The sequence below is a fragment of the Rhinatrema bivittatum genome, chromosome 6 (assembly GCF_901001135.1).
Source record: "Rhinatrema bivittatum chromosome 6, aRhiBiv1.1, whole genome shotgun sequence".
In the NCBI taxonomy this organism is placed as follows: domain Eukaryota; kingdom Metazoa; phylum Chordata; class Amphibia; order Gymnophiona; family Rhinatrematidae; genus Rhinatrema; species Rhinatrema bivittatum.
The window spans coordinates 284,020,674-284,033,045 of NC_042620.1; the positions used below are offsets into that span (position 1 = coordinate 284,020,674).

Here is a 12,372-nt window from a genome sequence, read left to right on the forward strand (position 1 = left end):
TAGATAAGGCTATTAGCAAACCCCCGAGATGCAAAACATTTCCTGTACAGGCAATGCGCCCATTGTAATGCAGCAAATTTTTGAGTGTCCGTTTTCCCAGCCACCTCTCCTGTGCACCTGATGCCAAGGAGGTGCTAGGGACACACATTTTGTTCTTAGCACCTCCTTTTTAGTGTGACCCCTCATTTAAATATTGCATCGCGCACCCAGGAGGGGTGGCTGGGTGCACGTTAGGAAAATGGTTGCTCAACAATGAGCGCCTGTTTTCTATGCACAAATATTGCATCGGCTCCTCTAAGTGGTGGATCACCTCCCTCCCCCCTCAGTATATAGTCTATCATCTCTCTTCCCTCCTCAGAATACATCATATCCCCCTTTTCATCCTCAATATATAGTGTAACCCCCTCCCCCTCAGTATACAGCATGTCACCTCCTTCCCCCTCAGTATAGTATACTAGCATGTCCCCTTCAATGCACTCCGCACCCCAGTATAAAGCACACATCACTCCTCCCAGTATACAGCACATCATCCCTTAGTAAACAGAGTATCACTCCCCTCATCCCCTCAGTGTACAGCATATCACCCCTTTCCCTGCTCAGCAGGCAGTGTTTTGCTCCTTCCCCCTCGGTATACAGTGTATCACCTCTCCATCTTTTTCCTTTCTGATTAACACTGCCCCATTAATTAAGTCTCACCAGTTCTCCTTGGTGTGTGTCTCGGAGGGCTGAGAGCCATGGGTCCTGGGTGGGATTAAGGGATTCATTCCACGTGGGGGAGGGGAGGGATTAATTGGGCGGGGCTTGTCACTTTTACCTGTTTGAGCGAGTCTATGTCCTTCTTGTTCAGCGTTTCTGAGATCGGAGGATGGAGCTGGACAGAGGGTGCTGTTCGCAGCCAGGCCCCCGTGTGACGCCCAGCACCCCACCTCTGCCTCTGACCTTGACACCACTCAGCACGTGCAAGGTGAGGGGACTCTGGACCTCTCGCTGCTCACAGAACAAGTCAGCAATGCATCATGGGTACATGTCCAAAGGCTTGGTCGGGGTAAAAATGGCCGAGTCTGTATGAAAAAGGGGGCATTCTGGGAGGCGTAGGTCAAGGGAGAAAGCTTTCGTCTTCCAAAACGCAGGGGCCTTATGCTCTCATTTCACTTCTGCACTTTTTACCTGCCCAAACAACCCGATCTTCAAACACGAACTGTTTACAATTAGTGTTAAATGCAGCAGCGGGCAAAACACAGAGACAGAATGCACACTGGCTTCCAGTTGGCTCTTGCATTTGTTTTAAAATGTTGTGTTTGGTTTTTAAAGGCAAGCAAGGTGTGGGAGCAAGATACCCCCAGGAAGCATTGTCTTCCTTATTAGCCTAGCCGTGCACTACGCTTGTTGCAATGCACGTGCCCTCTCTAAAGGAAGCTCAAACTAAGTCCAGCATTACATTGGCTCTCCGGGTGCTCCACCTCAGGACACTAGAGAAACCCTTTGATGGAGGACAACTATGTTTCCAGTTTATATCTGAATATAGAGGGGGAAATTAAAGGTTTGCTAGCATAATCATTTTTTAACTTTTTCTAGGTCAATTTTTGATTACGGACCTGGTAGAATTGTAGTTTGAATCCTTTACTTAGAATTTTATATATATATATATATATATATATTCTTTTTTTTAATGTGTTCTGCTTTTTGGCTCTTCAAAGCAGATTATATTCAGGGACTGTGGGTATTTCCCTGCCCCCAGGGGGCTCACAATCTAAGGGGCCGATGCCATAAGACATGCGTTAAAACGGGCGCTCGTTTTGAGCGCCCATTTACCTAAAACGTGCGCAGCCATGTCTCCTGGGCGCCTGATGCAATAGTAAAATGAGTTGCTGCATTAGGGAAAAATTGTGCATCCCTAGCACTCAAATGCATCAGGCACCCAGGAGGACGTTGCTGTGTGCCCACAGTTTCAGTGGGCGCTCAATATGAGTGTCTGTCTTATCCTGCTTTAGGTCGATTTCTGGACGCCCAATAAACACGTACAATAGCAAGGGGCAAAATCGGCATGGAGCGTGTCTATTGTGCATGTACATTATGCGTCCAGAATTTTTTTTTTTTTTCAATCAAGGCATTATTCTTAAACACCGAAAGTAGTTGGTATTTAAGAATAAAGGTAGGAACCACACAGGACATTTTTTTAAAATTTCTTCTGAGCCCTTGACTCGCGGATTGATTTAACACCAGCTCCGGGACTGGAGTTAAATTTGCTGCATTAAAAAGTGTGCATTGGGCACCCAGCACTTTCCTGTAATAGCTAATAGCCTCATCCTCATGGAATTTACATGTGATGAGCGCTATCGGCTACGCATTTGTTTAGGCGTGTGTTTTGGATGCGCTAATCCCCTTATTGCATCAGGTGCTAGTCTAGCACGTCCAAAACATACATAAACCTGTGCGTGTTATTGCATTGACCCGCTAGTTTGTATCTCAGGCAATGGAGGATAAAGTGACACAAGGAGTAGCAGTGGGATTTGAACTCTGGTTCATAGATCACTGCTCTAACCACTAGGCTACTCCTCCACTCCACTGCATGCACTATTTTCCAAAACCAAAATGAAAAAAACCCTGAAAACACATGAAAAATACCCAAAGAAATAACAAAATGAAGTAAGTAAAATTTTTTGCTGTGCACATCCCTAGCCTGTATGGGCTTTATTTGCTAACATTAAGCTGAAGCACAAATGCCAGAGCACAGCCACCTCTGGGGTGAAGCAGTGCTACCACTTTGTATAATGCAGTATGCACAGAAGTCTTTGCTAGCTGGAGTCTGATTGATTTTACTTTCAGAAAAATGGATGAAGTGGAAAGAGAGACAGAGACCTTCCTCACACACAGCCCTGTGCTGTTCTCCTTAGACTGCAGATTCAGAGCATCAGATGTCATTTGCTCTGTAGAGCAAATGAACACATGGACTAGTACTTTAATCAGTAGATGTGTCCCGGTCTCGGAGCAGTCCAGTGGACTTCTATTTCTGTTAAACTTCTGAGAATGAGGATTGCAGCACTGTAGGGGAAACCTGCTCATTCCACCTTGCCGTGCCCAGTCTCCTGCATGATCTGCTGATATATGTGCATAAAACAGAGATTTCCAGTCCCTATGTCTAGACCGCTGGAAGGAAAGCCCCAGCATTAAACCTTTATAATCAGATCACCCCTCCTATTCAGGACTAGGACTACCAGCTGACCCTCTTTTTCAGGATAGACTGATTCAGTCCTGCTTTTATTCCACTGCATGTGTGCACTTGTGAAAAGCAGGATTGTGCGTCCATGCATGCAGAGAGAAAACCAGGACTGGATCAGCCTGGCTGACCTGAAAAAACTGGCACCAGTTGGTCACTTCCTAGGGGCTCAGGAGCTGATGCTTAATAGCTGGCATGCATTTTACTAATATCAGTGTGGCTCTGCTTTGGTTTGCTGTTGCTAGGTCCAGTTGAAGAGGTGCAGCAAATGACTACTATATCCAGCACTGGATCCTGTGACGTGCCCTGTCCCCTGCAGCCTGATCTTCAGCTGGACCCTATTCTGCTGCCCGTAACAAAACCCCAGCTGGCGCGGAGCGTGTCTGAGACGCAGCCTCTGATCAGGAACTCTGGCTGCAGTGACTGCTCTGCCAGCTGCTCTGTGTCCTCTGAGGTCCGACAGGGACCAACAGGGTGTGTAGATCCCTTCCCACAGTGCCTGGCATCGGCGGGAGCATCCTGTGCCTCGGAGCAGCAGCACTGGGCCCATGCCCCGGTGGAGTGCACAGAGCTGGACCTTCAGACGTTCTCCGCAAAGATGGGGTTTACAGAAACCGAGGACCAAGACCATGCCAAGAAATCGGGGACAAGAAACGTGCTAGGCTCTGGGACAGAATTGCAGGCAGAGGCTGACAATTCAGAGCAGCTGGAGGGAGCATGCACCATCTCGTCTCCAGGCTTACAACCCATGATCCAGCAGAAGGAGGTAAGGCCTTCCATGCGTGCTCTGTCATCTGTTGTTTTCCATGGTGTGTGTGTGTGTGTGTGTGAGCTTATCAGACAACCCTGACTGTGCGCGAGTGAGAAAGAAACCAGAGACTTGTAATGAGCTGCTTTACTCACCACCTAGACAGTGTGACGGATTATTGTCTTAACTAGGGAGCTGTTTTCTGGCACACCAGGCAACTTGTTACAGATGATCAGCCACTGGTAGTATCAACCCATTTTCTGTTGGTTTTGCCCATAAATTCCAGCCAAAGCCGTTTCTTTAGTGAATGATATAAGTCTTCCTCTTATTTATTTTGTACTACTCCCGTCCCTACCACCTATTTCTGTAGCGCTGCTAGACCTATTCGGTGCTGGGAAGACCCCAGTGGTAGTTTTCTAAGAAATAAAATAAGATATCTGGTCGGGTCCAGTGGCAGCCTCCACCTTCCACTTTTTCCCAGTGGGGGGGGGGAAAAGGAAGCGAGTTCTAAAAGGCTCCGGGTTGGTCCCTGCTCTAGGGAGCTTACAAACTAGTCCAGACATATGGTCTAAGCAAATTACGTCAATGTTTTGTTCTCTGTGGTTTGGGTTGGCTCTCTGCAGCTGGTTGCATGCATCTTTTAGATGAATTTACCACTTGTGGTAAAGAAAACACCAAATTCTGCCTCCTGCAAGAATTCTTGCATCTGGTTTAACAGATTTTGAATGGCTTTGCACAGGCTGCAAGAGGACAGAACCCTCGGTGCAGAGCCCCAGGGTAATACGGGAAATAAGATCTCTCAAATTCCCAGGCACTCCTTGTACTGTCCCCCTGAAAAACTAGAAGGCATCTTCTCAAGAGTCCAGTCTGATGCTGGCCTTCCCGACCTGTCCCATTCATGGTTCAGACTTTTCTTTGATTATATCAAGCACAGCCAGTCAGCTCCTGTCTGCCGGACCAGGGCTACCACTTTCAACATTTGTGGGGTGTCCTCATTTTAACATTCAACTGCTGCACTGAATGCTGGAGTGTCTTTTACATGGAGCCACCTGCGGGTGGCAGCCGAGGACCGTAGTGTTGCCCTATTACTCTACCTGCTCCGGCTTGTGCCGTAGGGTTGCTGCTGGCATAACCCTTCATAGTGTGCCCGAGGGAAAAAAAAAGAGCAGTAGCTGATCTATAGGTAGGGACTTTCATTTTTGTTTTTTAATTCTTTTAAATGTTCCTGAGAATTTGTCAGGGTTTATTTTGACAAGAGCAAAACAGAAGATCAGTGGGGAAAATGTGACATTATTTTTCTGGGTTAATATCTGAGTTTATTATGGTGAACAGAAGCCAGGACAATAAAACAATGTTAAGCGGATTCTCCCACTCAGCAGCATCCCTGTCTCTACCCCCCCCTCCTCTGCCTGTCTTGTCCCTTTCTTTCTCTACACCCCCAACAAACATCTCCCTCTTTCCCTTCCCCTCTGCCCCTTCCCCTTCCCACTGCAAGATCATTCTCCAGACTTTTCTCTCCCTTGGCAGCAGCTTACGGAGGCTCCCGCGCTCTGCAGCACTGCACCTCTGCTTTTGTGTGGGGGGGGGGGGGGCAGGGAGCCCGCCGGGAAGTGCTTGTGGTGGGCACGGCCCGCTGCATTGGTGGCACCAGGCAGCAGGCACTTTTGCTGCTTGGTTCGAGGGGGAAGGATTTGAAACAGCACTTCAGAGGCACTGGAGGGCGAGTGCTTACCCTACTGGGGGACAGGATTTGAAACACTGCGGGTGTTTGGCCCGCGTTGACTTCCAGCAGGTGCTGAAAGCTTTGAGATGCTGCATCTCGCGGCTCTGGAGTTGCTGTTTAATCAGCCTACAATTAGGGTGAAATTCGGTTTAAACCAGTTGTCACCTTTGGGAAAAAAAAGTCTGTGAATTTATAGGTGCTAATTGGTTTAAACTGAAAATGAAGGACCCTATCTATAGGGAAGCATGTATTAAAATGAACTTAATCCTAGCCAAGATGTTAGGTTGATCAGGATTACGTGCAATTTTAATACATGAGTGGCAAATCCTGCAGGAGGTAGAATTTGGTATTTTCTTAAGCATAATTCAGCCTGTCAGCTTGGCTGATGAGCTCCCACCTCCTCTGGGTGTAGCACCATGCAAGTAATGACAGCTGGGCCCCAGCACAGAGCAGGCGCTCTTATCCGTTCTCCTGTGCCAGGGGTAATAGCTCCCTGAGCTTGCCCAGGAATAATAATAATCCGTGAGCGTCCCAGCAGGGAGTTCGGCGGCAGCCAAGAGCACGGTGCAACCAGCAGAAAAAAATCCCCCATTTACGGGAACAATACCTCTCTAGCGCTGAAGTTTGGGTTTGTTATGGTGCAGCTGGGGTCCAAATGGACTGAATCCAAGTGCTCTTCTTTTTCAGGATCTCCTCTCTGCCCTTGACTTTTTAACTTCTCTTCAGATCTTTTAGAGTACCAGACTACAACACAGGAGATGAGGGCAGGAAAAGCCCATGCAGTCTGCCCTGTTCTTCCTGTCCACGGTTCCACATACCTCAGCAGCAGCAGCTGTAGAAGTGTGACTGCTTATAGGATATAACTCCTTTTCCTCACTGGTCCTCTGCCTCTGGAACCTGAACCTAATCCAATGTCATACCCACCCCATGCCTTTCCACCAAGTGTAAGGAGTAATATTTATGCAACTCCCACCTCAGAAAGTGCCGTAAACTTCAGATGTTTGCCATCTAGGGCCAGAGGAGTGTAGGGAATATTTAACAGATGTGGGAGAATGCTTAATATCACCAGCAGGGGGCAGCATGAGGGGCTGGTTGGCGCATCTGACTGCGCACGAGCCAGTGGCAGCAGAGCAGCTATCGGATGGGCAGGTGACCTCCCATCCTGCTCTTCTTCACTTAAACTGTAGCATGTGAGAACCCATAGGGCCGGATTTTAAGAGGTACGCGCGGGCGTACCTTGCGCACGCCGAGCCCTAGGGGGAGCCGGGCCTATGCAAAACAGGCTCGGCGCGCGTAAGTCCAGCTGGATTTGCGTGCATAGGGCTTTTAAAATCTGCCCCATAGCATTACTGCCGGGCTTGATATTACATGACTTGATGTGTGGCCGTATCTAGGTGGCCATGATGCTGTGAAAACCACCTCAGATACTCCTGCGTGTGCCATGTGGGATCTCTGCCCCTGTCTTTACTCAACAATACAGAGATATAAGAAACCTCCAGAGTGAAAGAGAAAAACAATAATATTGTAAAGATTCACTCTATATAATACCAGAAACGGTGTGCCTCTTTTCAGGTATATTATATAGAGAGAATCCTTCACAATATAATTTTTTCTCAACAATTACATCTTTTAACCACTTGGGGCAGAATTTTCAAAGCCATTTACAGTATGTGCATAGAACTGAGTTTAATGTATGTAAATGGCTATCAGAAGATAGGCTGGGGCTCGGTGCGCATAAAACACGCAGGGAACTGGGTTACCCGTGTGCTCTTACATGAACTGGAGAGAGGCATGCCGGGGTGGGCCAAAGTTGGAATTGCTGCACATACATTTTGATTTTAAACAACATGGGGGTAATTATCGAAAGTATTTATACACGGGGGAATTTTCCAAAGGAGTTATGCATGTAAATGTAACAAACTATCGTAGCAGTTGTCAAAAGCCATTTACCCGCATTAAGCGTACTTACGCGTGTAAAACCTATTGACAATTCAGTGACATCTATTGAAGCAATTTTCAACAGCACACTTACACGGGTAAAGTGCATTTACAGATATAAGCCTGTAAGTGCTTTTGAAAATCAGACCCTTAAAACTGTTTTACATAAGTGGGCTTTTAAAAATTGCTACAGTAGAAGCCATTGAATTGTCAATAGATTTTACACACATTAAGTGCACTTTAAGCATGTAAATGGGCTTTAAAAATTGCAATGATAGTCTATTACATTTATGTACATAACTCCTTTGAAAATGAGCTCCTAAATGCTTAAGTTTACCCACAGAAGTTCTGCCCTCTGAAAAAAAGTTATAACTTTGTGCAAAGTAATCTGTGCACACTCAGGGTAGATTACCTGCAAATTTTTCAAAGCAAAATTCTGCACATAAGTTCACTTTGAAAATTCAGGGTAAAGTCTGCACATAAAAGGTAAATGTAGGCTTTACCTGAACGTACGCACACAGTTATAATATTACCCTCGGGAGGGCTCATTCCCGATGCGTTGGGTTTTTGATTCATTTATTTATTTAGGCACTATTTTCCATAGAGATTGGACTGTTTGTTTTTGGTAAACTTTCAGAAAATGTTCGATGAATCAGAGGCATTGCTCTGTTGCTGGCGGGATTTTCCATTGTTCTCGGCAGGGAGGGTTAACCTATTTCAAATGATCATTTTACCTGAATGGTTGTATGTGTGTCAAACTATTCCTTGTCACTTAACTAAACGGGACATGTGTTGCTTGGAGAAATTTAATACGGACTTATATATGGAAAAATGGTAAGCCGTGCATTGCCTTAGAAAAATGTATGCACCCGTGGAAATCCGGAGGTTTGGGGTTGGCGGATCTTCGGCTCTACAAATGCAGCCTGTAATTTGCGCCATGAAGCTGATTGGCTCTTGGGCATGAAATTCTATACTCCAACTTCTTTGGATCGTACTTTATTGGCTCTGCTGCAGTTGGGATATATTTTGCATTCAAAACTTTCTGTGCTACCCACCCAGTATAGACAGAGTCCATTGGTAGTTCCCTTAGTGCACGCTTGGAGATTTTTATGCCGTCTAATGCGCTTGGATTGGCTTTCCCATTTTTTACCTCTGACTGGGAATAGGGCTTTCCTGCCGGGATTGTCTCAGCGGGTTTTTGCTCTATGGTCTACTCAAGGGCTGAACTGGATTTCGAATTTTCTGACTGAAGATGGAACGATGATATCATTCCAAACCCTGCGAGAGGATTATGGGTTAAACATTACCCCTTTTTTTTTTTTTTTTTGCATATTTACAAGTAAGACACTACATCCAGTCTTTAGGAGTGAAAAGTTGGGGGGATGGCCAGAGATTGATTTTATCTGAGATCTTTGATGTGGATGATCCTTCAAGGCATTCGATTTTTATACCACTCTTAAGTAAATTGAAGCCAAAGTTAAATTTGGGATCCATTTTGGTAAAATGGCATTCTGAATTGGCATTTGAATTTTCTGAGACTCAGTATGAGAAATGCTTTGGGAGAATGAAATCTCTTCCTAGCAAGATTGCTCTCCGAGAAGTTCATTATAAATTCTTAATGCGCTATTATTATCCCCAACAGATGGCATCTCAGCTGGGGATTGCTCTCTCTGCCATGTGTGTTAAATGTAAAATGGAACCAGGATCTTTGGGACACCAATTTTGGTCCTGTTCTAAAATTCAGGCTTTCTGGCGAAATCTTATCCGCAATGTACAGAATGGGGTTCAGTCTACCTTTACAGGCCAGGGTGCTCCTTTTTGATAGTTTGACTGGGGTAGCGATAAGTCATAAGTTTGTGCGTCTCTGGATTTGTAAAGTGTTATTTTTGGCTAAGCGAGTCATCTTGCAATGTTGGTTGGGGGAGGATCCTCCTAATATGACTCAGTTAAGGAATTGTATACATCTTATGTGTATCAATGAGAAATATATGGAAAAATTAGATTTAATGAAGCATAGACGAACTTTCTTGTTAGCGTGGGGTTCCTATTTACAATCCCTATCACCTCATGCCAGAAGCCTAGTGCTTAATGATTATAATGTTCCCCCTAATGATTAATCTTCTGGTGACGTTCACAGGAAGTGTGTGGAGGGGAAGGGGATGGGGAGTTATCACAGTGGGTTTGTACACAGTTATAAAGGGGTAGATTTTCAAAGGGGTACGTGCATAAGATACGCGCGTACCCCCCGAAAACCTACCCCAAACCCCCCCTGCGCGCTGAGCCTATTTTGCATAGGCTCGGCGGCGCGTGCAAGCCCTGGGACGCGTGTAAGTCCCGGGGCTTTGCAAAGGGGGCGTGTCGGGGGCATGTCGGGTGGGCGGCACAAATTTCGGGGCGGAGCGGAAGGCGTGTCGGGGGCGTGACGCCGGCCCGGGGGCGTGGTCGAGGCCTCCGGACCAGCCCCCGGGTCGGGTGATGGTGCGCCAGCAGCCCGCTGGCGCGCTCAGATTTACGCCTGCTTTCGGCAGGCATAAATCTGCCAACAAAGGTAGGGGGGGGTTTAGATAGGGCCGGGGGGGTCGGTTAGGTAGGGGAAGGGAGGGGAAGGTGAGGGGAGGTGGAAGGAAAGTTCCCTCCGAGGCCGCTCCGATTTCAGAGCGGCCTCGGAGGCAACAGGGTTGCACAAATGTGCACCCCTTGCACGCGCCAACCCTGGATTTTATAAGATACGCGCAGCTACGTGCATATCTTATAAAATCCAGCGTACTTTTGTTCGCGCGCGCGCGTAAATTTATAAAATCTATCCCAAAGTGCGGGCATTGGGTAGAGCACACCAATGCTTTTGCTTATTTTTCTTTTGTTCTGTTTGCTTTTTCTTGTGTATATTATTAACAAGATTTGGAACCTAAACTTACCCTCCCTCTGTATTGCTTTGTCCACACACGTACAAATGGTCATTGCCAATAAAACTTCGAGAATCTCTTTTTTTTTTCTCTCTTAGCAGATGGATGAGTTCCAGAGCCAAGTGGCCAGCATCAGCAGCGTGACACAAGGTGAGAGAGGTTTTACAGAGGGGGTCCTGGGAGATTCTTCGCTGGCACCGTAGGACGCTCTTCCCTGCTCCTTGCTGGTGTGTGTTCTGCCTTCCTCCTAGCCCTTCTCTTGCTATTTTTCAGGTCTGCACATAGCACAGCTGCCTCCTGCCATGGTGCTGTTGCTCAGTCTGAAGCTGGACCCTTTCTTACCCAGAGCGAGGAACTTCATGGATGTGGGAGCGGATCTGGGGGTCCCAGCTGAACATATGAAGCAGATGATGGGATTTGGGCACCTGCACACCTACCTGTCCTGCAGTGGTGCCTGTACCATCCTGTCCCTGCTCCAGTCGCTGTACAAGTTGCAGCGGTGGGATGCTCTCTCCTTGCTTTGTGATCACTTGGCTCAGAACTCGGGCCGTGACTGCCAGGAGCACTGCTAGGAGAGGGCAAGACCCCTGCCGGAGCTTCAGATTCAACCAGGGATCCCTGAGACAAGGAAAGGAGAAGGCTCCCTATTGTCTGCATCTCCCACTCCAAATCTGGGGGGGAGAGAGGAAGGGGAACTGTGGGACTGGAGAGGGGAAGGGCAGCATGGGTTCTCCTTCCTTGTGGATGCTGGAACGGACAGACGGAAAGTGTCTGTGGACCTTGGTGCTGTCCCATGTTTTACAGTGCTGGACACTGACCTGAACAGAGTGCAGTTACTGCCATGCTGAGGGCTGGTATTTTGTATTAAATGTACCCCAATTGATGGGGGTGTCTCATTCCCCTGTTCCTTTTTTTTTTTATCATGGGTTGAGATGTAGCAACTGTGAAAAACAAAACCAGAGCAGCCGAACTTAAACAATGTCTTTTAGTTTTTTACTGAATTAAAAGAAGTGTATCTTGGTGTTGTGGATGTGCACTCTCAGCCTTGCCTATGCCTCCCCATGGGATGTCCACACCTGGCTTCTTGTTATGTGGGTATTCATTTCCTGTGCCCTCTCTTGATTATTAGTGAGACACAGTGTGAATTCTGCAGAGGGATTGTATTAATTGGGAAACCACTTTGTAGCAGTAAAGGGGTTGTGGACAGGAAGTAGATGTGAGCACTACAGGTGTCTTGAGGATTTGAGATGGTGTCTGAACAGGTATAGCAAGTCCCTAACATTTTTGGGTAAAGCCAAACTTCCAACAGAAGATTGATGTGTGTGTGTCCTGTCCTCTCCCTCACCCCCTCATGCTGCTGGCCACCACACTGAGGGTAGAGACACATGGGACATGCTCGTTTGGATATATCTTGGGGTTGGAGGTGGAATCTGTGTGAAATATGAGGGTCTGGGTCTCTCCATGTCTGCTTCTTCCTGAGGAGGATCACAGGCAGAGAGAGTCAGATCTTCCCTGGGCATTATATACTCTACTTACAGTGTATGTACAGAAATTAAATTTCTCATTCCTAGCACAATTAGACAGTCTTTTTCATTTTGGGAGATAGTAAAAGTGCTCCCGGTATATGCCAGTGAGCTACAGTAAGAGAGAATCTGGGACAGTAATCTGTATCTTTCTGCCTCTGGTATATCTACCCCACACGCTCCAGCAGTGATTGGGCTGGCAAGTGAAACCGTTGTAGTATTTGCAGAGAGAAACGATGTCGCCTGGCTTGTTTCTCCAGCAGAACGCCTTTCAGAGAAAGCCCCTATAAGAATGTTCTTCCGAAAGGAGTTATTACCGT

General features: G+C 46.9%; 1 protein-coding gene across 5 annotated transcripts in view; it reads left to right on the forward strand.

Annotated features, from left to right (window-relative positions):
• EDA2R (ectodysplasin A2 receptor) overlaps positions 1-12,099 on the forward strand; it is a 38,930-nt gene extending 26,831 nt beyond the window's left edge. For 3 of the 5 annotated variants that reach the window (XM_029607287.1, XM_029607289.1, XM_029607290.1), the window contains exons 7-10: positions 848-964; positions 3,463-3,983; positions 10,628-10,679; positions 10,803-12,099. In XM_029607287.1, coding sequence (XP_029463147.1) covers positions 848-964; positions 3,463-3,983; positions 10,628-10,679; positions 10,803-11,101 — 989 coding nt within the window. In that variant the 3' untranslated portion in view covers positions 11,102-12,099. The remainder of the gene's footprint in view (positions 1-847; positions 965-3,462; positions 3,984-10,627; positions 10,680-10,802) is intronic. The other 2 variants (XM_029607291.1, XM_029607292.1) reach the window with 2 other exon arrangements.
• Positions 12,100-12,372: the final 273 nt, after the last annotated feature.